The following is a 25,587-nucleotide window of genomic DNA, read 5'->3' as shown; positions in this document are numbered from 1 at the left end:
ATAAGTAATAAATACAATTAAATATAGTCCATTCTAAATAATCATAAATTAATCACCAGTAGATTTCCCCACACACCACTGAAGGGACATCAACTCAACCATGCTTGAGGTCAACCAACCAACAATGACCAGAGGCAGAGCCAGAGAGGATATCGGACTTACAAGCCCTGACCCCTAGAAAGTGCGAGGGACGAACCATCTCCACCGTAGGCCATGTGAAATGACCTGAAAGGCTCTTAAACATAGGACCAGGATCTGACAAATCGAATTAGATAACCCCCCTACAGTGGTATCAGAGGCAAACTATGAAACAGCTGGTGCCTAACGCGAGTGGAACCACCCATCTGCGACAAATAGTTGCGACATCTAGCTGAAAAAGAAATCGCAACAAGAAGTGCAACGACCTGGAAAACTGACTCGCCCAAGGACCTGTTTCGAACAGCAGGCAAGACGAGGGCCGAGAGTAAAACATTGCTGGGTTTAGCTTGGACATAAACACAAATTTCAGGTACCTCAAAGATATTTCTAAGGTATAATATAAATGTAGCACCACACTAACATACTGACAGTTACCTAAAATTCTGAGGAAGATAGACTACAAATGAAAGGGGGGGGGGGGTTTCGTGGTCTTTACAAAACTTAGAGCATGGACATAACTATTCACACTCCACACTCTAGCCTCCCACAATGGCTGACTGCCTCCATGTGCTCATCAACATTCCTGCCAATACTGTATATTCAAATGCTTTTGCATTTCAATTTATTTTTCTTATTATCCCTCATAATTTAGAACTGGATTTTTACATTAAACACATTTTCATAATGTTTTCAGTTGCTAAATGTGCCTGAACTATTGTCTGTATTGTATTACCACCCTTGTTTATATTCATTTAGAGGGTAGAGTGTACTATTTATAAATGATAGCTACAGCCTTGGTGGGAATTTCAAAAGTCCACCTTGCAGTCCGACATATTTAAGCATAAACACATTACAGCTACACCTCTAGCTAAGCTCTGCCCCAACTCTGAAACTCTCAGATACTTTGGAGCTGGAACCCGAGAGGGGAAACCAGAGGCAGGGTGAACCACACCTGCTGGAGCTCATGGTCATAGGTGCCACCACCCCAACAGGCAGCATTGCGGAGGCAGAAAGAATGACCATCGTCTGCTCACAAAGATGATGAGCACCCTTCAAAATTGCACATGGCGAGTGCAGGCTTGATGGGCTAGACGAACTTTGCCAAAGATCCACAAGGGAGTTATCAGGCCCATAAGGCAGCTGGCTAAGCAGAGCTGCTTGAAAGATCCAGAACGGTAGTATCCAGCAGGACATCAGCGAAAGAACTGGCAACGAAGATGTCTGTGTGGGAAAGCTGGGCCACTTATTGGAAGCATTTGGTACAAAGAGTTTCAAGATAATTTTGAGTGTTTCTCTTATTCTGCATAAAACATTTGCATTTTTTTTGCATTTTTAAGGATTTAGACTAATCCTCCAGTTGTCTGTAAAGCTTCACTGATTTTCTGGATGCTTTCCAGGTGTGGTGACAAATTGTCACTTGCTCTCTGTGCCTCTGTGAGAGGGGGGGGGGGAGGGAGCCAGTGTTTGGCTGTGGTTCCCAGTAGGCCAAACAGAACTCCTGTGTCTAATGTGACTCATTTGGATGGAGCAATTTCAGCAAGATAGCTTCAAAGAGCCACCAGGGGGTTCCTTGAGAAAGAACATCTAACCACTTCATTACATCTCCTCCAGGAACAAAGAAACCAGCCAAGTATGTTAGGATATCTTCTGACACACCCATGAAGAACGTCCTCACTCTGCTCTCTGACTACTGGCGGCTCCTTGACCCCAACCGGCCCCAACTGGTCATCTCAGTCACAGGAGGAGCCAAGAACTTCCAGCTAGATGGCAAGAAAAAGGAAACCTTTTCCTCTGGTCTCATAAAGGTGTAGTGGATTTATTTTATGCATTCTAAAGGTAAATTTCCTTTACAAGGACCACATTTGCTCCCCTAGCTAGCACCCAACCACTTGGGCTGAACGGTAGAGCGATGGTCTCGCTTCATGCAGGTCAGCATTCAGTCCCCGACCGTCCAAGTGGTTGGGCACCATTCCATTCCCCCCCCCCACCCCATTCCGAATCCTTCCTTATCCTGACCCTCTTCCCAGTGCTATATAGTTGTAATTGCTTGGCACTTTTCCCTGATAATTCCCTCCCTCCCTCCCCAAGCCAGCCGTCAGAGGTTATCCAAAACACTGCTAAGACAATAGGATCATGTTGACCTTTGTCCCACCTTGACCAGGATTTTTGCAAATATTGTTGCCACATTGGAAAGAGATGGTGGTGAGTTCTCTTGTTTAACATTTCTGTTTGTTCTCAATATGGTTTAAAATTTTTAACATTTATAAGTGATGATTTGTCATTGCAGGCAGTTAAGTCAACAAACGCATGGATTATGACAGGAGGGATGCATGTGGGCATCATGCGGAGTGTAGGTGAAGCCGTCAACCAGGGGCAGTTTATGGTCAAGGTGAAGTTTATCTGCTACCTTGTATGTCTATCATTGTTGTGTGTGTGTGTGTCTTCATTTTTACATTTTCTTATCTCTCTATTTATATCTCGGCATTTCCTGTCTCCACATTTCTGTCCGTAATTTCCTAAGTGTAGTTACAGGATGAGAGCTACGCTCGTGGTGTGCCGTCTTCCCAGCACTCTTTGTCGTATAACGCTTTGAAAGTATTGATGGTTATGGCCTCTACCACCTGCTCACCTAACTTGTTCCAACCGTCTCCCACTCTGTTTGCGAAAGTGAATTTTCTTATATTTCTTCGGCTGCTTTGTTTAGTTAGTTTAAATCTATGACCTCTCGTTCTTGAAGTTCCTGGTCTCAGGAAGTTTTCCCTATCAATTTTATCGATTCCTGTTACTATGTTAATGTTTCCCTGTTCATGTGAGTTGTGTGTTTGAAAAAAAAAGCATGCAACAAGCATCCTCGTCTCGACCTATATTGACACCATCATACTATTTCTAACGTCTCACTGCTGTAACTGAACTATATCAGATAAACATCAAAACAATAAAACTCTATGAATACTGTCATCCAAAATCATATGCTACAAAAGAATTAGGAATGATTAGAAAATGAGTTTCATCATGTAATGGGAGGAAAATCAGACTGAAACTTATTCTGAAAGTGAGGTGCATGGGGCATACAATCGGGCACACTGTATATGATGTGTGTTCTTTTGGCCGGAGAAGGTAAGTATTTACCTGTGAAAGAGAACGAAGTGTTGCGAAAATAAAATATAAGAAATAGAAATACTGTACATGTAGAAATAAAAAATTATCTAAGATGCATGCAAAAATGATCATAATATGCCTAAAACAATAATTTATGTATATTATAATACAGCTCACTAAAGATCCAACAATTTTTCAGATAAAACGAAAGACGTTCTTTGCCGAGGTGGGTAAAAATCTCTTGTATGCAATTACCTTTTATTGATATTATTTATTTATAAATAAGGATTTTGGTGCATACATGCAATACAGTAGATTCATATTTATAAGGTACATAGCCACAATTTTATTTCCCATTGTCATCCAATATCATCATTTATTATTATTTTCATTACATTATTATTATTATTATTATTATTATTATTATTATTATTAAGAATCTTTGGAAGAATACGGGGATGGAAGCAGGGACCTGGAGACTCCCAGCAGCGCTTCTTTTTCCTGGATCAGGTTGCTGGTTGCATCCCCGTACTGTTCCAATCATTTTCTTATTGATGTATCACGGCAGTCATCGGGAGGACAAACCCTTCATGCAAACTGCACCTACTATCAAGAAGAAGAAAGATGTATCACATTAATGTGATTTCCTCGTGTATTATTACTGTATTATTATTATTATTATTATTATTATTATTATTATTATTATTATTATTATTATTATTATATCTTATTTTTATTATTTCATTTTTATTACTTATCATTATTATTTATTTGTATTATTTATCTAATATTTATTAGCAATATTTATTTATGTAATATTTATTTATGTAATATTTCTGTGGAGAGCCCCTTCGGCTCCCCGGAGCTATACTGGGCTGATGTGTATATATTAGACTGTGGCAACAGTCAATCAAAGAAGTTCTAAGCTTACCAGGGACCAGAGGCATAACCTGGCCCCCCTCGAGAGAGGCACGAGGAGCAATGGCCTAAAGACATCCCCGTGTAATTGGAAGCCAGTCTTTGTCTGCCATCTACCAGGTCAGGAACCAAGAAAGGTAGGAATTTCAAAACAAACTGCTGCTGGTCAAAAAATATCAAACCGAAAGCCGAACTAATAAACAGAACTCCCCAATCAAAAACAAGGAAACAAACATGACATCACCACAACCGCCGTGCATCCGTCTGCGCAACTCCCCCCCTCTCTCCCTAGGAGGGGGACGGGGGGGATCTTAGACCTCCATGCCGGCAACTCTCCTCATCCTCAGTTCAAGGGGCTGTTGTGTTGATGCTCTGGCACCACACTTTGTTCAGTGCTGCAGTGCAGTGTTGTTGCTCTGTTTTGGTAATGTGTGAGCCAGGAGTAACACAAGAGTACTGGGGCTGCATGCACCTAGGGCTACCTTCCCTAAGTGCCCCGTAAGTACTGCCTTTGCGGAATCAGGGTTATCTTCCATGAGCCATTCAGAAGCAGCTACCTCGGTGTGGTTCTGTTGCTGCTCAGTGACTGCTCGCCCTTTAGGGTTCAGCTGGGGAGGTTCTTACTCCTATTTGCCCTTGGGTAGGAGGTAGTTTCGTCGCTGGCTTTCCCCCCCGCCGTCCCATCCCAAATCATTATCCTGATCCCTTCCCCAAGTGCTATATAGTCTTAATGCCTTGGTGCTTTCCCCTGATAGTTCCCTTCCCTTCGTCGCTGGTTGGGGCGTGAGGTAGCTGTCTGATATACGCATAGCGACCGGTTCTGTTCACCTGGAGACGTTGTGTTTTATGGGTTTTTTATTCTGGTTTTGTTTTGATTTGCCTGACAGGGGTCTGCCTGGTGTGGCAGTAGGATCACTTGTAGGAATTTGGTGGCCCTCCACAAAGTCCCCGTGCTTGCATACGTCGCAGGGGTTCAGCTATTAGTTAGTTTACTTGGTAGCTCTGGGATAACCGGTTAGCAGTTCCTCACCTAGGCTTCCCTAGCAGTCAGCCTAAAGGCCCTGGAAACCCCCCTTTGGGGCTCAGTGATCCGTTGTAGGAGACCTCTGAGTCCCACCTCGCCTTGTGCAAGTTTGAAAGTTGCTCTGTCCTCCTGTCTCAGGGTGACATTCACCCTCTGCCTTTACCTTGCTGCCTGTTTTGGTCAGTGACACCTATGACCCAGAGTCCAGTGAGTGTTGTTCTTTGCTTGTATTCCATTCACCAGTCCACTGAGACTGATATTTGGGTGCAGGCAGCTTTAGCGTTGCATGCGAGGTTTAGGATGCAGCAACGTGCGAGTTTGGTTGCCTTTATAGATGTCCCGCAGCTGTCCTGCTGTATTATACTGGAAGTGAGACTCGGGCAGCTTCGGGGATTGCCCCTTCCGGATCAGTGGCAGAGGCATTCAAGCCTGGTCCTCCTGCTGGTACTTTTGGGCCATGCCAGTGGGCTCCCTTCATCCCTGTTTTTCCGGTGGACTCTTCTTTTTCTCCAGAGGCAGAGGGTATGGAGGATGGCTCGGCCCCGGGTCCTGTCATGAAGGATTCTGTGGCGCGGGGAAGAGTTGATTTGGGGAGGCCTGGGCCCCACTTGTCCCTGCTTGGGTGTTTGGTACCCTTGGTGTGAGGCTTGTTGTTACAGGGGGAGGGGTTTTCCTATCCCCCTCCCTGTACAATTTTGTTATGAGTTCGACTCCTCCCCAGGTTCTGTTCCGAGTTCCCTGGGGTTTTTCAGTTTTGAAAACTCCTTCTGGATGTTTTTGGCTTCCCGCATCCCACCGAGGAAGGTGTGGGAGGCCCTTGCGGCTTATCTCCTGCGAGACCTGGATTATGCTTTGATATTGAAGCATTCTTCTTTTGAGTTTGGCTCCTCTTTTCCTTATTGGGTACGTCACAAGGTGCCGGAGTCTTCCTGGCTGGCAGACTGCCTTTTCTTTCGGTAGCGGCTTGGCATTCATCCTGTCGTACTGTGCACTTGAATGGCGAAAGTCGACTAAGATCGTTCAGGTTTTCATGGGGGCGAGTTGGAGCACCTCAATGTGTGCTTGTTTGTCCCTGTCCTTCCTTATGATGTCGGCCAGATGCGGCTTCACGTGCAGGTTCCCTCCCTTTTGGCATCCCTGGTGGCCGAGGATTTGTGCGCCCGTGGGCACTTGACTTTGGTCTTGCGCTTCTTTTTCTTGCTAGAACTGTCTTTGGACTGGCTTGTGGTGGGTGTGGAGGAGCTGGGTTTTGGACCAGTGTCCGGTGTGCTTGATTCGGCAGCTTGGGCGCCGGATGCCTTGTTGAAGTTGTATGCGTCGTTTCTAAGGGAGGCGGTGTCTGTTCTTCGCTTCTCATCTCGCATGCTGACAGGCTGTGCTCGTCCAATTTATGGAATCGTCTTGCGCCCTGGCTCTTAGATTTTCATCCCCATTTTCTGTGGGGAGTCCCTACGGCTCCCTGGAGCTTATCGGGCTAATGTATGTTATATTAGACTGGGACATTAGCTATGGAGCTCAGACCTACCAGGGACCAGCGCCAGAACCTGGCCCCTTCAGAGAGGTTTCAGGGAGCAATGGCCCCAGAAAACCCCCTTGTGGTTGGGTTTTTTTCTTATCTGCCATCGACCGGGGTTAGGCACTCAGATAGGTAGGCATAACAAAACAAACCCTACATGGCAAGAAACTAAAAAAAAAACGAACAGCGAGGTAGAAATTCCTTACAATTCGAAGGAAACAAGCAAACAAGTAAACATCACACTTTACTGCAGCGCCACTTGTCCGCGCAGCCCTCCCTCCCCAAGAGGAGGAGGGGGCACCCCGGACCTCACCGCGCCGGCTACCTAGCATCAGTTCTTAAGCTAATCCTGTAACCTGTTCATCCTGTAACTACACTTAGGTAATTACACACACAGTACAACCCTAATGTCAACCAGGACAGACGCTTCTCTGGCCTCGGTTTCCTAGGCGGTGTTTGCCTTTCTGGTGCTCACTGGTGTGTTTTTTGTGTTGTGTGGTGGCTAAGTGTTCCTCATCAGTACCGGGGCTGCATACGCTTAGGGGCTTAATCCTTCTCTAAGTGCCCTGTGAGTACTGCTCCTGCATGAGAGGGTTATCTTCCCTTGAGCATTCAGGAACCATTCCCATAGGGGTTCTTGCTGCTCAACATTTGCCTCGCCATTGGGGTCAGCTGGGGCTTGGGGCCAGCTGGGGTTTGGGGCCAGCTGGGGCTTGGGGCCCCTTGTTTGTATTTGGGTAGGGACTGGTTTTGTGCTAGTTAGGGCATCAAGGTGTTGCATGGCCTGCCACCTAAGCGGCGACCGGTTCCTGTTGCCTCTGGAGACGGTGTACTTTTGTGGGGTTTTTCTTTTTTTTTTTATTTTCAATTGCCTGGTGGGGGTCTGCCTAGTGTGGCTATAGTTCCACTGGTAGTGTTTGGCGGCCCTCTGCTAGGCCCCCGTGATTGTACACGTTGCAGGGGTTTTCAGTGCTATCCTCTACCCTCTTGTTATTTTTGGGTTTCTTAACCGGTTTAGCAACACCTTGCCCGGGCTTCCCGTAGCAGTCAGCCCTGGAAAGCCCTGTCTGGGCTCGGGGGACCATTGAATGTGTCTTCCGGGTTCCAACCCGTCTTGTACGGGATCGTTTGTTGCTGTGCCATCGTGACAGTCGCCACTTTTACCTCCGTCATGCTGCCTGTTGGGTCACCGACACCTTGACCCGGAGTCTTGCGAGAGATTTTCTCTGCTTGTTCTCCAGTACTCTCCTGATGTTATTGCTGTTCAGAGTGCAGGCGGCATCCGTGTTGCAAGCTAGGTTAGGGTGCTGCAACATGCTAGGTTGGTTTCCCACTCGGAGGCCCCGAGGCCACCCCGTTTTGGTTAGGTGCTGTTCGCCCCTTTCCTTCCCTGTTCCCGGCTCCGGACTGTCTGCGGGTTTCGGGGTCAGGGCAGGGTTTAGTTGGGGCCGAGACTCGGGCGGTTTTCGGGGGCTGCCCTGTTCGGGTTGGGGAACGGAGGTTTTCGAGCCTGTTCCTCCTGCCAAGGCTTCTGGGTCTTACCAGTGGCCCTTTCTTGTTGCCTTTCCCATGGACTCTTGCTTTTCTTTAAGGGCGGAGGGCTTGGAGGACGGCTCTGCCCTGGGGCCTCTGTTGTTGGTTCCCGGGGCTGTGGGGGTTGCCTGCTAGCAGTTCTGGGGCGGTTTTGCCCCTGCCGAGGTTTTTCTGCTGTTGGGCGACGTTTTTCGCCCATCCAGTCTGCTAGCTTCCCACATTTGCTGGCGTGTTTTTGTGTATTTAGCGTCGGTCACAGCCCCTGCTAGCGGCCATTTTCGTCTGCCGGTTTCCCGGCGTGGCCACCAGGGCGGCGTTGCGGTTTGTTTACATGCGTCTGGGTGTGCGAGCGAGCGTCTCGGGTGAGTTTTCAATTTTTTTTCAGGGTTTTTGTTCTCCTGTTGTCGTTTCTTTGTTTTTCTGGTGTTTTCTTGCCGTTGCCTGTTCCTCTGGGAACGTTTGGGTGTTGATTTTGGGTCTGAGCCTATGGGTTTAGGCTCAGTGCCCCTGGCTGGTATGCTTGCTCCCACACCTTGTCCCTCGGTTTTCGGTCTGTTGGGACCGTTTTCCCAGGGGGTTCTGCTGGGGGCTGTGCTTTGCCTTTCAGTGGTGTTCTCCGCCGGCAAATGTGGTGGTTTGGGCTCCCCCTGGTTCGATTCTGGGTTCCTTGGTTTCGTTCTGGAGGTTTCTTCCTCTTGGGCCCCCTTTTGTGGGTTGAGGGGACTTTGTTTCCTCGTGTGACCTGGTTCTGCCTTTTGGGGTTCCGGGGTCTTCCTGGCTTGCAGACTGATCTTTTTGGGTCTTGGCACATGTTGTGGTTGTGCTGGGACTTTGCGGTTTTGCTGTCGAGGTGGGCCTTTTGATGCAGTTTTGTGCCTTCTTTGCCTGGCCAGCGTAGTGCTCTCTGCCCACTAGTCGGCAACTTGTACTTTTACAATATATGTCCTCCCCTAGTTGTGCTTGCGGGGGTTGAGCTCTAGCTCTTTGGTCCCGCCTCTCAACCGTCTCTCACCAGGTGTATAGGTTCCTGTGCCTCTTGGGCTCTATCATGTCTACATGTGACATTGTATGGGGGTCAGCCTCATTACTTGTGTGTGGAGTCACCACATTACTTCCTAGTGCTTTCCCATTGCCATTCTGACACTAAAAAAAAAAAAAAAAAAAAAAAAAAATTCTATCTGTGGCTCTTTTGGGTACTCAGTTTCCACCTGTGTTCCCTAGTGCGTGTGCCCCTTGTGTTACATAGCCTGTCCTTATCATCCTGTCGATTCCCTTGGGTATCTTGAATGTGGTGATCAGGTCTCCCCTCACTTCATCTTCCAGTGAAGTGTGGTTTAATTCCCGTAGTCTCTCCTCATGACTTAAGTAGTGTACTTTTTCTTTCGGAAGGGGTTCTGTTCCCTTGTCTGTTCACTGGGCGTTGGGGGAGCAGCTTGCTCTGTTGCCTCTCACTTGGTCCCGCTGTTGGTGGGCGCTTTGGGTTGTCTTCCGGTCTCTGCTGGCATCGGAGGACGGCTTCTCCCCCTTGGGGGGGTTCAGAGCTGGCGGGGTGGGCTTCTTCCCTTGCGCTTCGTCATTTCCTCTTCGTGGGTGCGTGGGGCGTGGTCGATCCGCCCCATCCTTCTGGGCTTCCCGTCTGCTCTTTGCAGTCATGAGCTTTTCCCGTCTGCAGTTCTTCTGGACTTCTTCAGTCTGCGCCCTGGATCCTCTGCCCTTCTCGGAGGACTGTTGTCTCCTGTTCGGATTCTGTTGGGGCCGGGTGCATGGTTGGTGGCCCTGGACCTCCTGGTCACTTCTTGGCACGTTCCTCTCCAGTTTTTCTGGGGCTAGCACGGTTGGTGGTGGGGCTTCAGGTTTGCTGTTTTTATTGCCTTCCCTATTTTGTAATGGGCACTTCGTATACTCTTTGCATCTTTACCGGATCTTAGTGCCCTGTCTGAGTCTGAGATTCGGTGTCTGGCCTACCTCGACGCCTGGCTGGTGTGGGCTCCCAGTCAGTCCGTTTGTCTGCTTGCCAGGGGATGGTTCTTTCCAGATCGCCGGGTTTGGTTTCCTGGTGATCTGGAGGTTTTTCCATCTGTTTCCGTCCCGGGTTCGGACCTGGGCCTTGCTTAAGGCTCTTGGGCCCCTCATTGTCTTCCCTCCAGAAGTGTTACTGCGGTTGTGGTCCCGCCTTTGGCTGTTCAGGAGGGGGTCCCGGGTTGCTCAGTGGTTGCTTGGGCGGTTGTGCGGGAGTCTGCACTTCGGCGTGCTTGTCTGCCCGCGGAGTCGGGTTTGGCTACGGCGTCTGTTGGTTCCTGCGGAGACTCCGTTCCGCCTCTTGCATGCATTGGGTTCCTCCGGAGATCTTGTGTTGGTGCTGCGTCACCAGCTTCCTCTTTGGGGTTTTCGGGGTTCCGTGCCTTGGCACCTCCCCGAGCCTTCGCTCGATGTGTTCACGGACGGGTCGTCTCTCGGCTGGGGCTTTGTGACCAGTGCTCACCAGGTCGGCCGAGGTTGATGGAGTCTGTCTGTCCGTCGGGCTCACAGCACGGTTCAGGTGTTCATGGCTGTCTGGTTTGCGCTTCGGCGGGTTTGGGTCACTAGGTACTCTACCATTCAGCTCTGTTTGGACTGTTCTCTGGTGGTTCTTGCCGGAACCACAGGGGTTTGGCTAACCGTGTGGTTCGTGTCCGGGGTGTGTCCTGCGTCCTGGCGGACGGCTGTCTCGGTTCATTCCTCTTCGTGGGTTGGCCAGTCGTCGCCGATTCGTTTTGTTGGCTCTGTCGGGCATATGGACTCCTGGCCATGGACGTCTTCGGGTCAGCGTGGTCTAGGCGTCGCCTATTTTGTGGCGCCCTTCCTACCTGCGAGGACTTCACAGTGGATGCTTTCGGCAGGACTGGTCAAGGTGGGGGGTACCTGTTCCTCTTCTCTCGGTCCAGCTGTTGCTTCGGATTCTGGCTCAGTTGCAGCCCATTCCCACGAGAACAGTCCTTATGGTTCCATGGTGGCCGGCCCAGCCTTCTTTTCAGACGCTGCTTGATAGGTGTCCGTACCCGGGGCGTTTTTCCTGAGGTTTTGCCTCTTTTAGCAGGCCGAATCGGTCCTGTCCGTGACTGGTTCGGCCTTCTCCTTGGCTCTTCGCGTCTGGTATTTTGACGCGGGTATCACCATCTCTATGGTGTTCAGGTGGCTTTGTTGATGGTGTCCCACCTGCGAGCTTCGTCTTGGAGACAGTATGACGTTTCTTACGTTTTCTCATACCCCTCCGGCCTGCTCATGCGTCGCCTGAGCCATCCTGGTCCTTGTTCAGGGTGCCTTCTTATCTTCCCCTCAGTTTGTGGTAGCCCCTTCGGTTCAATTTCCTGCTCTTTGGTACTGGTGGTAGTTTTATAGGTGTGCAGCCTTTCTCTGTCCTAGCGCCGGTCGTGACGGCTGCTTTCCGGAGGGGTTCTTGGGGTATTGGTACTTGATTGGTTTGGCCGGGGGGTGCGTCCTGTGTTGTCTGGTTGTGCTTTTTGCTGTTGCCAGCGTACCGTGTCTGGGGATGCGCTGTGGTTGATCCGGTTCCTTCGTTCCCTGTTTTCAGGGCTCGGGTCTCCCAGGTCGTCCGCAGTGTTTTCCTTCTTCCAGCCTGCGGTCTGTCTTTGCGCCCGTGCTGTTCAGACGTTTGCAGCTTTTGCTGCTGTGTTGGCGACGTCTCGGGCTCCTTTCGGGCGCAGGGTTTTTGTGGGTCGCACATCCATATGTGCATCTGTTCTTGGGCGTTCTTGTTGCCTTGGGTCGCAGGTTTGCGACCGGTTGTCTTGGCTTTGCGTTGCAGAGTTTGTGGCGGCTGCCTCCCGGGTTAGCCCTTTCTTTTCCTTCTCTTTGGGTATGAAGCTCCAGGGAGCCGTAGGGGCTCCCCACAGAAAACCAGCGTTGAATGTAATGAAACGCCATTTTCTGGGTGAGCCCCGGAGGCTCCCTGGAAACCCTCCCTCCCACCGGTCAGCGGTTTTTCGCGCTGGTTGAGGCTTAGCTTCCGAACTGGAGCTTGGCAGCCGGCGCGGTAGGTCCGGGGCTCCCCCCTCCCCCTCCCAGGGGCGGGGAGGGCTGCGCGGACGATCGGCGCGGCAGTAAAGTGTGATGTTTGCTTGTTTGCTAGTTTCCTTGGGTTTGTAGGGAGTTTTCTACCTCTCTGTTCGGTTTTTGTTGTAGTTTCTTACCATGTGGGGTTTGTTTTGTTACACCTACCTTTCTGGGTGCCTAACCCCGGTCGATGGCAGATAAGGAAAACCCCCAACCATATGGGGTTTTCCAGGGCCATTGCTCCCTGAAACCTCTCTGAAGGGGCCAGGTTCTGGCGCTGGTCCCTGGTAGGTCTGAACTCCTTACCTAATGTCCCGGTCTAACATAACATACATTAGCCCGATAAGCTCCAGGTAGCCTCCGGGGCTCACCCAGAAAACGGCGTTTCATTACATTCAAGCTGGTTTTTTTGGCACTGGCCAATGCAGGTCGGGTCGGGGATCTTCCGACTCTCCGGCGCAGAGGTTTCTACTCTTTTGTTACTGGTTGTATGTTTGTACGTTTGCAGCCTTTCTCCGTCCTTCTGGTGACGGCCGTGTTGGTTGATTTCCGGAGGGGTCCTTGGGTTATTGATGCTTGGTTGGTTCACCTGGGGGTGCATCATGTGTTGTGTCCGGTTGCGGCTCTTCACCGTTACCTGCGTGCAGTGGCTGGGATGCACTTTAGGTTGATCCAGTTCCCCTCGTTCCCTGTTTCAGGACTCTGGTCTCCGAGGTCGTCTGCAGGGTTCTTAAGTCTACTAGCCTGCGATCTATCCTTGCGCCCATGCAGCTCAGACGTTTGCAGCTTTCACTGCCGTGTTTGGTGACGTCTTGGGCTCCTTTCGGGCACGGGGATTTGGGGGTTGCATAGATTCCTGGCCTCCCTCTATTGTGTGAGCATGTCTGCTCCTGTGTGTTCTTGTGTTGCTTTGGGTTGCAGGTTGCTGCCTGTTGTCTCGACTTCGCGTTGCGGAGTTTGTGTCTACCGCCTCCCAGGTCATCCCTTTCTTTTCTTTCTCTTTGGGTACGTAGCTCCAGGGAGCCGTAGGGGCACCCCACAGAAAACCAGCATTAAATGTAATGAAATGCCATTTTCTGGGTGAACCCCAGAGGTTCCCTGGCAACCCTCCCTCCCACTGGTCAGTTGTTTTTCGCGTTAGTTGAAGCTTAGCTTCCGAACTGGTGTTAGACAGCCAGCACGGTGAGGTCCGGGACCCCCCTCCCCCTCTTGGGGAGGGGAGGGCCGCGTGGACGAGCGGCACAGCATTAAAATGTGATGTTTGCTTGTTTGCTTTTTTCCTTGGGATCGTAAGAAGTTTCTACTTCTCTGTTCGTTTTTTTATTTTTAGTTTCTTACCATGTGAGGTTTGTTTTGTTATGCCTACCTTTCTGGGTGCCTAACCCCGGTCGATGGCAGATAAGGAAAACCCCCAACCACAAGGGGGTTTTCCAAGGTATTGCTTCAAGAAACCTCTCTGAAGGGGCCACGTTCTGGTGCTGGTCCCTGGTAGGGCTGATCTCCATAGCCAATATCCGAGTTTAATATAGCATACATTAGCCCGATAAGCTCCAGGGAGCCTTTGGGCTCACCCAGAAAGTGGCATTTCATTACATTCAATGCTGGTTTTTTGTCCGTTGCTGTTTGCAGAGTCTGAGGTGGTGCATTTTCTGCAGGCGACTTTGTCTAGTTGACAGCCTGTGTCAGGCTTGTAGGTTCTTTGGAGGGGGGGGGGGGGCGTGGAGGTCCTGCCTGGAAGGGTCGTGCCAGGTCTCACGGTTCCTTCGGTCATCATAAGCCAGTAGTGCCAGATTCGGTACCGGCCCTCCTGCAGAATCGTTGGTTTAGTGATCGCTCCAAGTGTCATTCAGGCTCTCATAGGGGTTATCGTGAGAGGTTATCTTGAGATGATTTCGGGGATTTTTAGTGTCCCCGCGGCCCGGTCCTTGACCATGCCTCCACCCCGCCTCCACCTACAGGAAGCAGCCTGTGACAGCTGACTAACACCCAGGTACCTATTTACTGTTAGGTAACAGGGGCATAGGGTGAAAGAAACTCTGCCCATTGTTTCTCGCCGGCGCCTGGGATCGAACCCAGGACCACAGGATCACAAGTCCAGCGTGCTGTCCGCTCGGCCGACCGGCTCCCTCCCGGGGTCATCAGGCAATTTCACAGTTTGCCCAGTTGGTGGGGTGATAGGGGGGGAGGCTTGTGCCATTTGTTGTCGCCTGGTCCCACGATTCGTGGGCAATTGGGGTCATTTTCCTCCGGCCTGTAGTGGTGCTTCTTTCCTTCTTCTTTGGGGTTATTGGGGCGTGCAGGGCAGGCCTCTTCCCCTGCGTTCTGTCAAGTCGTCCTGGAGTGGGTTTCCTGCCCGTTTTCAGTTCTGAAGTGGGTCTGGACAGATCTGAGATTCATTCTGGATTTGCCCATCTGATCCCCTGGGTCTTTTGCCCTTCCTTTCAGATGACCACTCTGTCTCGGGTCTGGCTGCTTTGGGCGCTGGATGCCTGGATGGTGTCTCTGAACCTCCAGGACGCATGTTAGCATGTAACGATTCATCCGGTGTTTAGGGACTGGCTTGGTTTTGTCGTGGAGTGACAGACGTACCGCTTTCATTCCCTCCCTTTCAGTTTGGATCTGGCACCTTGCGTGTCCACACGCCTTAACCGGGTCATGGTAACCCGCTTGAGTTCTGGCTTACCTTGACGATTGGCTGGTGTGGGCTCCCAGCCAATCCGCCTGTCTGCTCGCCAGGGATTTGATTCCTTACCAGCTCACTGGGTTCGGGTTCTTGGTGTACTGGAAGAAGTCCCATTGGTTCCCTCATAGGTTTGGACTGGGCTGGGTCTTGTGTGGGACTCTCGGACCTCTTCCTTGTCTCTTCCTCTGGCGGCATACTTGCAGCTGTGGTCCCGCTTACGACTGTTTTTGGAGGGCACCCGGGTCACATGTCGGTTGTTTGGACGGTGGTGCGGGAGCCTGATCTTGGCCGCACTGGTCTACCCATCAGGTTGGATCTGGCTTCGGCGAATGTTCTGGTTTATTCCACTGTTCTCGTGATCGCTGTGTTCGGATCCCGAGAGCCTTGTGTCAGCTGCTGCGTTGCCGGCTTACTCTGAGTTTTTTTTCAGGGTTCTATGCCCTGGCGCCTCCCCGAGTCCTCGCTGGATGTGTTCACGGGTGCCTCGTCTCTCAGCTGGGGTTTTGTGATCAGTGCTCACCAGCCCGGCCAGAGTCAGTGGGGTTCGTTCTTCTGTCGAGCTCACAGCACGGTTTGCGGTGGTGTGGCATTTGCTTCAGAGGGTTCGTGTTGCTCGTGGAGCAATGATCCAACTCCATTCGGACTGCTCCCTAGTGGTTCATTGTCTGAACCGCAGGGGTTCGATGCAGTCATTGGCTCTGTGGGCTAGTTGCTTCAGGTGACTCATTTCTGCCCGAAACGTTGCACGTACTAGTGACTTTACAAGATTGTAATTACCATATTATGTATCCTCACAATCCCAATGTACCTTCTTGTATATGCATAAATAAATAAATAAATAAATTTGCTGAGTTCTCGGGGGTTGGCTCTCCTGGCAGTTCATGTTCAGGGGGTGTCAAACGTCCTGGGGGATGGCCTGTCTCAGTTCATTCCCATATTCACGGAATGGACGGTCGACACTGACTTGTTCAGTTGGCTCTGCCAGACGTATGGGCACCTAGAGATGGACCTCTTCGCATCGACTTGGTCGAGGCGTCTTCCAGTGTATGTGGCACCTTTCCCAGACTGCAAGGCCATCAGGGTCGATGCCTTTTGGCTAGACTGGTCGAGCTGGGGTTACCTGTACCTCTTCCCACCAGTTTGGTTGTTGCTCTGGGTCCTGGTTAGCTTAGAGAGATTTATCAGGGATGAGTTGTCCTGTTGGCTCTTAGGTGGCCGGCCCAGCCTTGGTTTCAGGTGCTCCTTGCTCGATGTCCGAACCTGACGGTCTTCCCACGGCTCTGCCTCTTTCAGCAGATCGGTCCATTCTGGTACGTGGCTAATTCAATCTTCTCAGTTTCTCGCGCTGGTGTTTTTGATGCAGGTTTATCACCACTTGTATGGTGATCAGGTGGCTTAGTTGGTGTCCCACCAGCGATTTTCATCTTAATGTCTTAATGGCAGTAGGAAATTTCCTGGCGGTCTTTTCGGCATTTGTCTCTTTGTAGGTGTTTTTTTTTTTTTTTTTTTTTTTTTTTTTTTTGAGATATATACAAGAGTTGTTACATTCTTGTACAGCCACTAGTACGCGTAGCGTTTCGGGCAAGTCCTTAATCCTATGGTCCCTGGAATACGATCCCCGCCGCGAAGAATCGTTGTTACAACCAAGTACACATTTTACTGTTGCGTTAAACAGAGGCTACAGTTAAGGATTTGCGCCCAGTAAATCCTCCCCAGCCAGGATACGAACCCATGACATAGCGCTTTTGGTTTGGTTAGGTGGTTTTGTCCTTTCTCTCTTGGTTGTTTCAGGACAGTCTTCTAATGCCAGATACTGCCGACTGTTTGAGTGGCGCTGCCAGAGCCACTGCAGCTTGCATTTGGGGGTAGTTGTCACTTTTGCTCTGTTCTGCAAGCTTTCTTGGGCTTTGTTTTCACCTCTGGCTTGCTCATGCACCGCCTGACCTGTCCTGGTTGTTGCACCGGGTGCTGTCTTCTCCCTTCTCCTCGGTTTGGGGTGGTCCCCTCGGTTCAAGCCTGTTTTTCTTCGGCTCTTTTCTTGTTGGCATTGGCCTCTGGGGGTCAGGTTGGAGAGTTTCATGCTCTCCTCTGTCGCAGGGGTTTCTGCTCTTTCGGTCCTGATGGTCTTTTCTTTATTTGCAGCCGTCAATTCTTTTTTGATGAAGAATGAGTCTGCTGCTTTCCGAAGGGGTCTTTGGGTTGTTGATGCATCATGTTTTGTGTCTGTGGCTCTTCGCCGTTCTTTGTGCATTACGGCCTCTGTGGCAGAGGACGTGCTTTGGGTTGACCCAGTTTCCCTTCTCTATTCCTGGAAGAGGGTCTCCCAGGTTGTCCACAGGATTAGATCATAAAAGTATTTGAGAGAGTGATTAGGAGTCAGGTCACCAATTTCATGGAGACCAATGACCTTCACAACCCAAGCCAACATGGATTTCGAGCGGGAAGATCGTGCCTCACAGCTACTTGAGCACTACAACAAAGTCACTGAGGCATTAGAAGAAAAACAGAATGCTGATGTGATATACACGGACTTCGCAAAGGCTTTCGATAAATGTGACCATGGCGTGATAGCACACAAAATGAAGTTAATGGGAATAACCGGTAAAGTAGGACGCTGGATACTCGGTTTTCTGTCAAACAGGACTCGGCGAGTAACGGTCAACCATATAAAATCTAGTCCAAGTGCAGTTAAAAGCTCTGTACCTCAGGGTACAGTCCTTGCACCGCTGCTTTTCCTTATTCTCATATCAGATATAGACAAAAGTACAAGTCACAGCTTCATATCATCCTTTGCAGATGACACAAAAATCAGTATGAAAATTATCTCGGCTGAAGACATTGAAAAACTTCAAGTTGATATTAATAAAGTTCTCGACTGGGCATCAGAAAATAACATGATGTTTAACAGTGATAAATTCCAGATACGCAGGTACGGTAAAAATGAGGACCTTAAACATAATACAGAGTACAAAACACAATCAAATGTACCCATGGTAGGAAAACAGCATGTAAAGGATTTGGGAATAATAATGTCAGACAACCTAACGTTTAAGGAGCATAACCAAGCAAATATTGCGACAGCCAGAAAAATGATAGAATGGATTACAAGAACTTTCAAATCCAGGGATCCCATCACAATGGTTGTACTCTTCAAGTCACTTGTGTTGTCCCGTCTTGAGTACTGCTCAGTACTCGCTTTCCCCTTCAGAGCAGGAGAGATTGCTGAAATAGAGGGAATACAGAGAACATTTACGGCACGCATAGACGTGATAAAGCACCTAAATTATTGGGATCGTCTCAAAGCCCTCCAAATATACTCACTAGAAAGAAGACGAGAGAGAGATCAAATAATATACACCTGGAAGGTACTAGAGGGCCAAGTACCAAATCTACACAGTAAAATAACAACGTACTGGAGTGAACGATATGGAAGAAAATGCAGAATAGAACCAGTGAAGAGCAGAGGTGCCATAGGCACAATCAGAGAACATTGTATAAACATCAGAGGTCCCCGGTTGTTCAACACCCTCCCAGCAAGCATAAGAAATATTGCCGGAACAACCGTGGACATTTTCAAGAGGAAACTAGATTTATTCCTCCAAGGAGTGCCGGACCAACTGGGCTGTGGTGGGTATGTGGCCCTGTGGGCCACTCCAAGCAACAGCCTAGTGGACCAAACTCTCACAAGTCAAGCCTGGCCTCAGGCCGGGCTTGGGGAGTAGAACTACTCCCAGAACCCCATCAACCAGGTATTTAGTCCTGCCAGCCTGTGGTCTTTCCCCGTGCAAACGTCGTTCGTAAGTTCGGCATTTGCCTGGTTTTTTGGTAATGTCCTGGCCTACTTTTGGGCACCGGGCTATTGAAGGTCGAACAGGGTCCTGGTTGCACGTTACCTTGTTAATGTTCTTAGTCCTTCTCGGGCGTGTATAGCCTTGGGTCGCAGGTTGCGGCCTGTTGTCTCAACTTTCAGTTGAGGAGCGAGTGACGACCACCTCCCGGGCGAGTCCCTTTTCTTCTTATCTTTGGTTAGGTAGCTCCGGGGAGTCGAAGGGGCTCTCCACAGAAAACCAGCGTTGAATGTAATGAAACGCCATTTTCTGGGTGAGACTCGGAGGCTCCCCGGCATCCCTCCCACCCTCCGGTCGGCATTTTTTCGCGTTTTTAATACTCATCCTCTGAACTGAGGAGAGTTGCCGGCGTGGAGGTCTGGGACTCCCCGATCCACTCCCGGGGAGGAGGGTTGCACAGACGGATGCGCGGCGGTTGTGGTGACGTCATGTTTGTTTCCTTGTTTTTGACTGGGGAGTTCTGTTTGCTAGTTCAGCTTTTGGTTTGCAATTTTTTGACCAGCAGTAGTTTTTGAAATTCCTACCTTTCTGGGTGCCTGACCTGGTAGATGGCAGACAAAGCCTGGCTTCCAATTACACGGGGATGTCTTTAGGCCAGTGCTCCTCGTGCCTCTCTTGAGGGGGACAGGTTCTGGCTCTGGTCCCCGGTAGGCTTAGAACTCCTTCGATTGACAGTTGCCATGGTCTTTATATATACACATCAGCCCGGTACAGCCCGGTATAGCTCCGGGAAGCCTCCGGGTCTCACCCAGAAAGTGGCTTTTCATTACATTCAATGCTGGTTTTTTGTTTGTTTTTAATTATTATAGTGGCTAAGGGTTTGATGATACTATAAAGGGTGTCCCAGAATTAGTTTTCTATTTGTATAAAATTGGACAAATCTATTAAAAACCTACATTATTTCATGATTTTACATAATTTTGATACAAAAAGTTATAAATCATAATTCAAATTTTTATTGATGCTGTCGATCAATAATTATTATACTGTACTATTGATATTGTCACTTTGTTCTTGGGCGTCCTCTTCCCACATCATCGTGTATGGATCCAGTTCTTTAAATTTGTTTACAAGTTCTTGAATCGCTTTGCCTGTAAGATCTATTCTGGAAAATTTCTTTGTAAACCTGTCTTATAATGCTGAGTTTGATGATAATGGCACACACTAAGTTTGGTGATAATACAGTAATGACTGAAGATGGGCTTGTTGAAATGTTATGTGCAAATGGTGATTGACTAAAACATTAAACAGTAGCTTTAATGTTGATGATAATGATACTCAAATAATGTTGAAGGCATTGATAACAATTATGTCATTGATGGTGGCGACACAGGAACGTGAGCAAATGATCCGAGGCATCAGATGTCTTGGGGTGGCACCCTGGGGTTATATAGATGGCAGGGAGTCCTTCGTCAACTCCAACGAGAATGTCTTCGCTTCTGTCAAGTAAGTTTTCTTGTAAATATATTGTGTCAGCTTTCCCCTGCATTAGGTGAGGTATACATTTTTGCCCTGGGTTTTATATAGCAGCATAGCCATACAGAAAGTGAGGTATAGTTGTCCTGTGGCTGCATTGCTAAACAGGTTTCATTCATTTAATTTAAATTAACTTTAAATTAAAATTATATAGAAAAACACAATACAGTTGTTGAATAGTTGTTACATAAAATGTGTATTTATCAAAGCCACTAGTATGCAAAGTGTATCTTTTATCTTTATTTTACTGACCATTCTCTATTCTCTCAGGTACAAGGCAAAGGAGGAAGTCCTCCAACATGCCCCATGCTCCCTGAATGGGGATCATACCCACTTCCTACTTGTTGATGATGGGCACAGGAATAGCTTCAGGGGTGTCGATGAGTTCAGGTCAGCCAGTCAGGTTTTCCCAGCATAAATAACTTTTATTTTTACCTGATTTATTTGAGGGCCACTAACCCTGGTGACCTCGATGAGAACAGGAAGCTGGCAGCTTGTCAAAGGTCCCCCCATTTGCCTTTATGATTTTTTCCAGGTATATTTTGAAACTCGGCACTGTTTTGGCATTTATAGCTTTGGCGGGTAGGCAGTTCCATGAGTTTATAACACTGTGGGTGAAGAAGCATCTCCTGTTCTCTGTCCTACACTGTGGCTTGTTGAGCTTAAAACCATTGCTCTTGTTTTATTATGCTGCCGTGTGGAGTTAAAAATGGGACAGACTGAATTTACCCGAGGACCACCATCTTGAGTAGCCTTAGTGGGGACAGGAAGCTGGCAGATTGGCAAAGGTCCCTCATAAACATGTAAACAAATGTACATATTTTGGACAAAAATTTGAAGACAGTTAAGAGAGGATATTGTGGCATTTTTAAGGGATATGGAGGTATTTAAAAGGGCCCATTACAAATTTTCATGTAATGCCATAATTGATTATTATTGATTGGTTTTTTAAATTGATTTGTTTTTAATTTCCTTAAATTTCTGAGGTTAATATTACAATGAAACCATGATTATCAAGACTAATTGGTTTCTCCAGATGTCTAGAAAACTGAAAATCCATATAATCATTAAATAAAACATTGAGAACACTTGTAATGGTGTTCTAATAGGAATGCATAACCTTTAAATGGCGCATAGCTATATACCATTTGACACCCACAGGTGCATACCAAAAAAAAAAAAAAAAATATTTTTTTTCTTCCTAACCTGTTAATTTGTGTTCACTGATCACGGGAAAAATAATAAAAAAATCGTAAGTGGCATATATTGCCCGCTATAGGGCGGGGAATTCTGGCAAAAATCAGGCGCTGACTGAGCGTGCGTCCCAGGCGGTCTGTTGATCGCCAGCTGTCAGGCCAGAGTTTCCACAAAGAGATAATTACCTAATTATTTCAATGTGTCTGATTGATTTTTTGTAGTTTTTTTGCTGTAATATTATTCAATAGTGTGTAGTGTGATATATTTATATAATAAAATGAGTGAATCATCGCTGTACTAAAAAATATGGTGTGCATATTGTTGATTCAATTATATATGTTCATCAAACAGTGAACAAATACTTTGTCGGTTATTACACTATATACACAGGTTATATATAAGTATCTGCATGTTTTGTTCACCATGACAAACCACTAAGTTGGTATGCTGAGTGGCAGTGGCAGTGGCAGGCAGTGACTGGCTGCCACTGGCTGCCACTCCCTCCCTCACCTCACCTCACCTGACTTGCCACCATTCTCCACCCACTCCATTCTCCATACTGTTTTTGCTTTTATATACAGACGTTATATATAAGTATTTACATGTTTTGTTCACCATAACTGTACATCTAAGCTTGTATGGTAAGTAAAGACGTAGCTACTCACATAGTCAGCTGATGGCTGCCGCCCTCAAGGCCAGACGTACCGGTCCATCTAATTACCACAAGCTACACAAGCTTCACAAAGCTTCACAAAGCTTATGTTAGTAATGAATAAATATGATATATTTACTCATTATAATGTTGGTGCTGAATGTACAACACGAGAAAACATAATTTTAACCTGAAAAAGTATATTTTTATTAAGAAATTAGACGAAAATAAAGAGCTGGTGACGCCAAATAAAGTCGACGATCCAAGCGTCGGTTAGGTTAGGTTAGGTTTGGTTAGGTTAGGTTAGGTTTGGTTTGGTTTGGTTTGGTTTGGTTTGGTTTGGTTTGGTTTGGTTTGGTTTGGTTTGGTCAACCTAACCTAACATATCATATTTATTCATTACTAACGTATTGCCAGGAAGCTTTCTGAAGCTTTGTGAAGCTTGTGTAGCTTGTGGTAATTAGACGGACCCAGACGCACTAATATTTCTCCTACAACAATACTGTGTGGTGTTATTACGCTATATACACACATTATATATAAATATCTACCTGTTTTATTCACCATACTTGTACAAGTAAACTGGTATGGTGCCCAAAGACCATCGTGGTCATCAGTAAACAACACAAGTCGTGCAGACGACGCTCCTCCCTCACCAAAATGGCGGCTCCCAACCTCCTACTCTCGCTGTTATCTCACACTATACACACGTTATATATAAGTATCTACATTTGTGTTCACCATAGCGAACCACTAAGCTGGTATGGTGAGTGCAGTCAATAAAAGGTGGCCACACACACTCAAAAGACAACGCCCCCATCCTCCCTCCCACAGCATTACTCCTCCCTCCATGGCGCACAGTGCCAAATATCACCACAATCCTGCTATTATCAGAACCCTGGTCAGTTTTATCACAGTCAGGGGTCTTCTGTAATAATATCATCGCTACATAATAGCATGAACAAGTATATTATGGCATTTTTAGGCGATGCTGTGGTCACAAGCTGAACAGCAGTGCTGTGAGTTCATGCTGCGTGCGTCAGGCTTGGTAGCTGACTCAAATCATATTTATTCATTACTAACGTATTGCCAGGAAGCTTTCTGACGCTTTGTAAAGCTTGTGTAGCTTGTGGTAATTAGACGGACCCCCCGGGAGTTTGGCCCACGATTTTTTTAAAAAATGGCGTCTGTTTACAAGAGCCCTGATGAAGGTGTGGTGAACCCCGTGTATCCGCGGGTCGTTTAAATCTTGCGTAGTACTCCAAAGCATCACATGATGCGATGCGCAATTTACTGCAAGTCGGTCAAAGCATCATATGATGCGATGCGCAATTGAAGGGTTAAAACTAGTACAATTTTGATGTTATTTGATATAAAAAATCCTCACCATCAAGAACTTGTGCCATGCCTCTGATTAATGGGAGTAGAGAACCAAACATTTTTACATCTGGATAATACAAAAATCTGGATAATGAAGGTAGCATTGTATCGTTTACTTTCTTTTCTGTGGAGAACCCCTATGGCTCCCTGGAGCTTATCTGGCTAATGTATGTTATATTAGAGAGGGACATTAGCTAAGGAGTTCAGACATACCAGAGACGAGTGCCAGAACCTGGCCTCTTCAGAGAGGTTTCAGGGAGCAATGGCCCTGGAAAATCCCCCTGTAGTTGGGGTTTTCGTTATCTGCCATCGAATGGGGTTAGGCACCCAGAAAGGTAGGCATAACAAAACAAACCCCACATGGTAAAAACTAAAACAGAAAACTGAGCTGAGAGGTAGAAACTTGCTACAATCCCAAGGAAACAAGCAAACAAGCAAACATCACACTTTACTGCCGCGCCGATCATCCGTGCAGCCCTCCCTGCCCTGAGAGGGGGAGGGGGGAGCCCGGGACCCCACTGCGCCGGCTGCCTAGCATCAATTCATAAGCTAATGTCAACTGGGATAGATGCTTCTCTGGCCTCAGTTTCCTAGGCGGTGTTTCCTTTTTGTGGCGTTCACTGCTGTGTATTGTGTTGTGCGGTGGCCAGGTGTTCTTCATCAGTACCAGGGCTGCATGCGCTTAGTGGCTTCCTTCCCTAAGCGCCCTGTGAGTACTGCCCCTGCGTGACAGGGTTATCTTCCCTGGGGCGTTTGGGAACCATTCCCGTAGAGGTTCTTGCTGCTCGGCATTTGCCTTGCCCTTGGGGCCAGCTGGGGCTTGGGGCCCCTTGTTTGGCCCTGGGTAGGGACTGGTATTGTGCTGGTTAGGGCGTCAAGGTGTTGCACGGCCTGCCACCTAAGCGGTGACTGGTTTCTGTTGCCTCTGGGGACGGTGTACTTTTGCGGGGGTTTTCTTTTATTTTTTATTTTCATTTGCTTGGTAGGGGTCTGCCTAATGTTTGCTATAGTTCCACTGGTAGTGCTTGGTGGCCCTCTGCTGGGCCCCTGTGATTGTACACGTGGCAGGGGTTTTCAGTGTTGTCCTCTACCCCCTTAGTTTTGGGTATTAACTAGTTAGCAACACCTTGCCCAGTCTTCCCGTAGTTGTAACCATATGGGCCCTGGAAAACCCTGTCGGGGTTCAGTGGACCATTGAATGTATCTTCCGGATTCCAACCGGTCTTGGGCGGGTTCGTTGGTTGCTGTGCCCTTGTCTCCGGGTGACAGTCGCCACTTTTTACATCCGTCATGTTGCCTGTCGGGTCCCTGACACCTTCTTGAGGTTATATTGAGATGATTTCGGGGCTTTAGTGTCCCCGCGGCCCGGTCCTCGACCAGGCCTCCACCCCCAGGAAGCAGCCTGTGACAGCTGGGTAACACCCAGGTACCTATTTACTGCTAGGTAACAGGGGCATTCCGGGTGAAAGAAACATTGCCCATTTGTTTCTACCTCGTGTGGGAATCGAACCCGCGCCACAGAATTAAGAGTCCTGTGCGCTATCCACCAGGCTACAAGGCCCCTGGAGTCTTGCAAGAGATATTCTCTGCTTGTTCTCCAGTGCTCTCCTGATGTTATTACTGCTCAGAGTACAGGCGGCATCTGTGTTGCAAGCTAGGTTAGGTTGCTGCAACACGCTAGGTTGGTTTCCCACTCGGATGCCCCAGGGCTGCCCCGTTTTGGTAAGGTGCTGTTCGTCCCTTTCCCTCCCTGTTCCCGGCTCCAGACCGTCAGCGGGTATCGGGGTCGGGGCGGGGTTTAGATGGGGCCGAGACTCGCACGGTTTCGGGGCCTGTCCTGTTCGGGTTGGGGATTGAGGTTTTCGAACCTGTTCTTCCTGCCAAGGCTTCTGGGTCTTACCAGCGGCCCTTTCTTGCTACCTTTCCCATGGACTCTTCCTTTTCTTTAAGGGAGGAGGGTGTGGAGGACAGCTCTGCCCCAGGGCCTCTGTTGCGGGTTCCTGGGGCTGTGGGAAATGCTTGCTAGCAGTTCTGAGGCTGTTTGCCCCTGCCTGGGGTTTTCTGCTTCTG

At 48.4% G+C, this 25,587-nt stretch overlaps 1 protein-coding gene across 1 annotated transcript in view; it reads left to right on the top strand.

The window, feature by feature from the left end:
- LOC123754691 (transient receptor potential cation channel subfamily M member 4) overlaps positions 1-25,587 on the top strand; it is a gene marked incomplete in the record, with an annotated part of 261,293 nt that overhangs the window by 73,579 nt on the left and 162,127 nt on the right. Inside the window, 5 exon segments of the mRNA XM_069326277.1 lie at positions 1,750-1,943; positions 2,426-2,527; positions 3,437-3,463; positions 20,146-20,258; positions 20,559-20,678. Coding sequence (XP_069182378.1) covers positions 1,750-1,943; positions 2,426-2,527; positions 3,437-3,463; positions 20,146-20,258; positions 20,559-20,678 — 556 coding nt within the window.

Source organism: Procambarus clarkii, chromosome 18 (assembly GCF_040958095.1).
Source record: "Procambarus clarkii isolate CNS0578487 chromosome 18, FALCON_Pclarkii_2.0, whole genome shotgun sequence".
NCBI lineage: Eukaryota > Metazoa > Arthropoda > Malacostraca > Decapoda > Cambaridae > Procambarus > Procambarus clarkii.
This window is presented reverse-complemented; position numbering and strand designations above follow the sequence as displayed.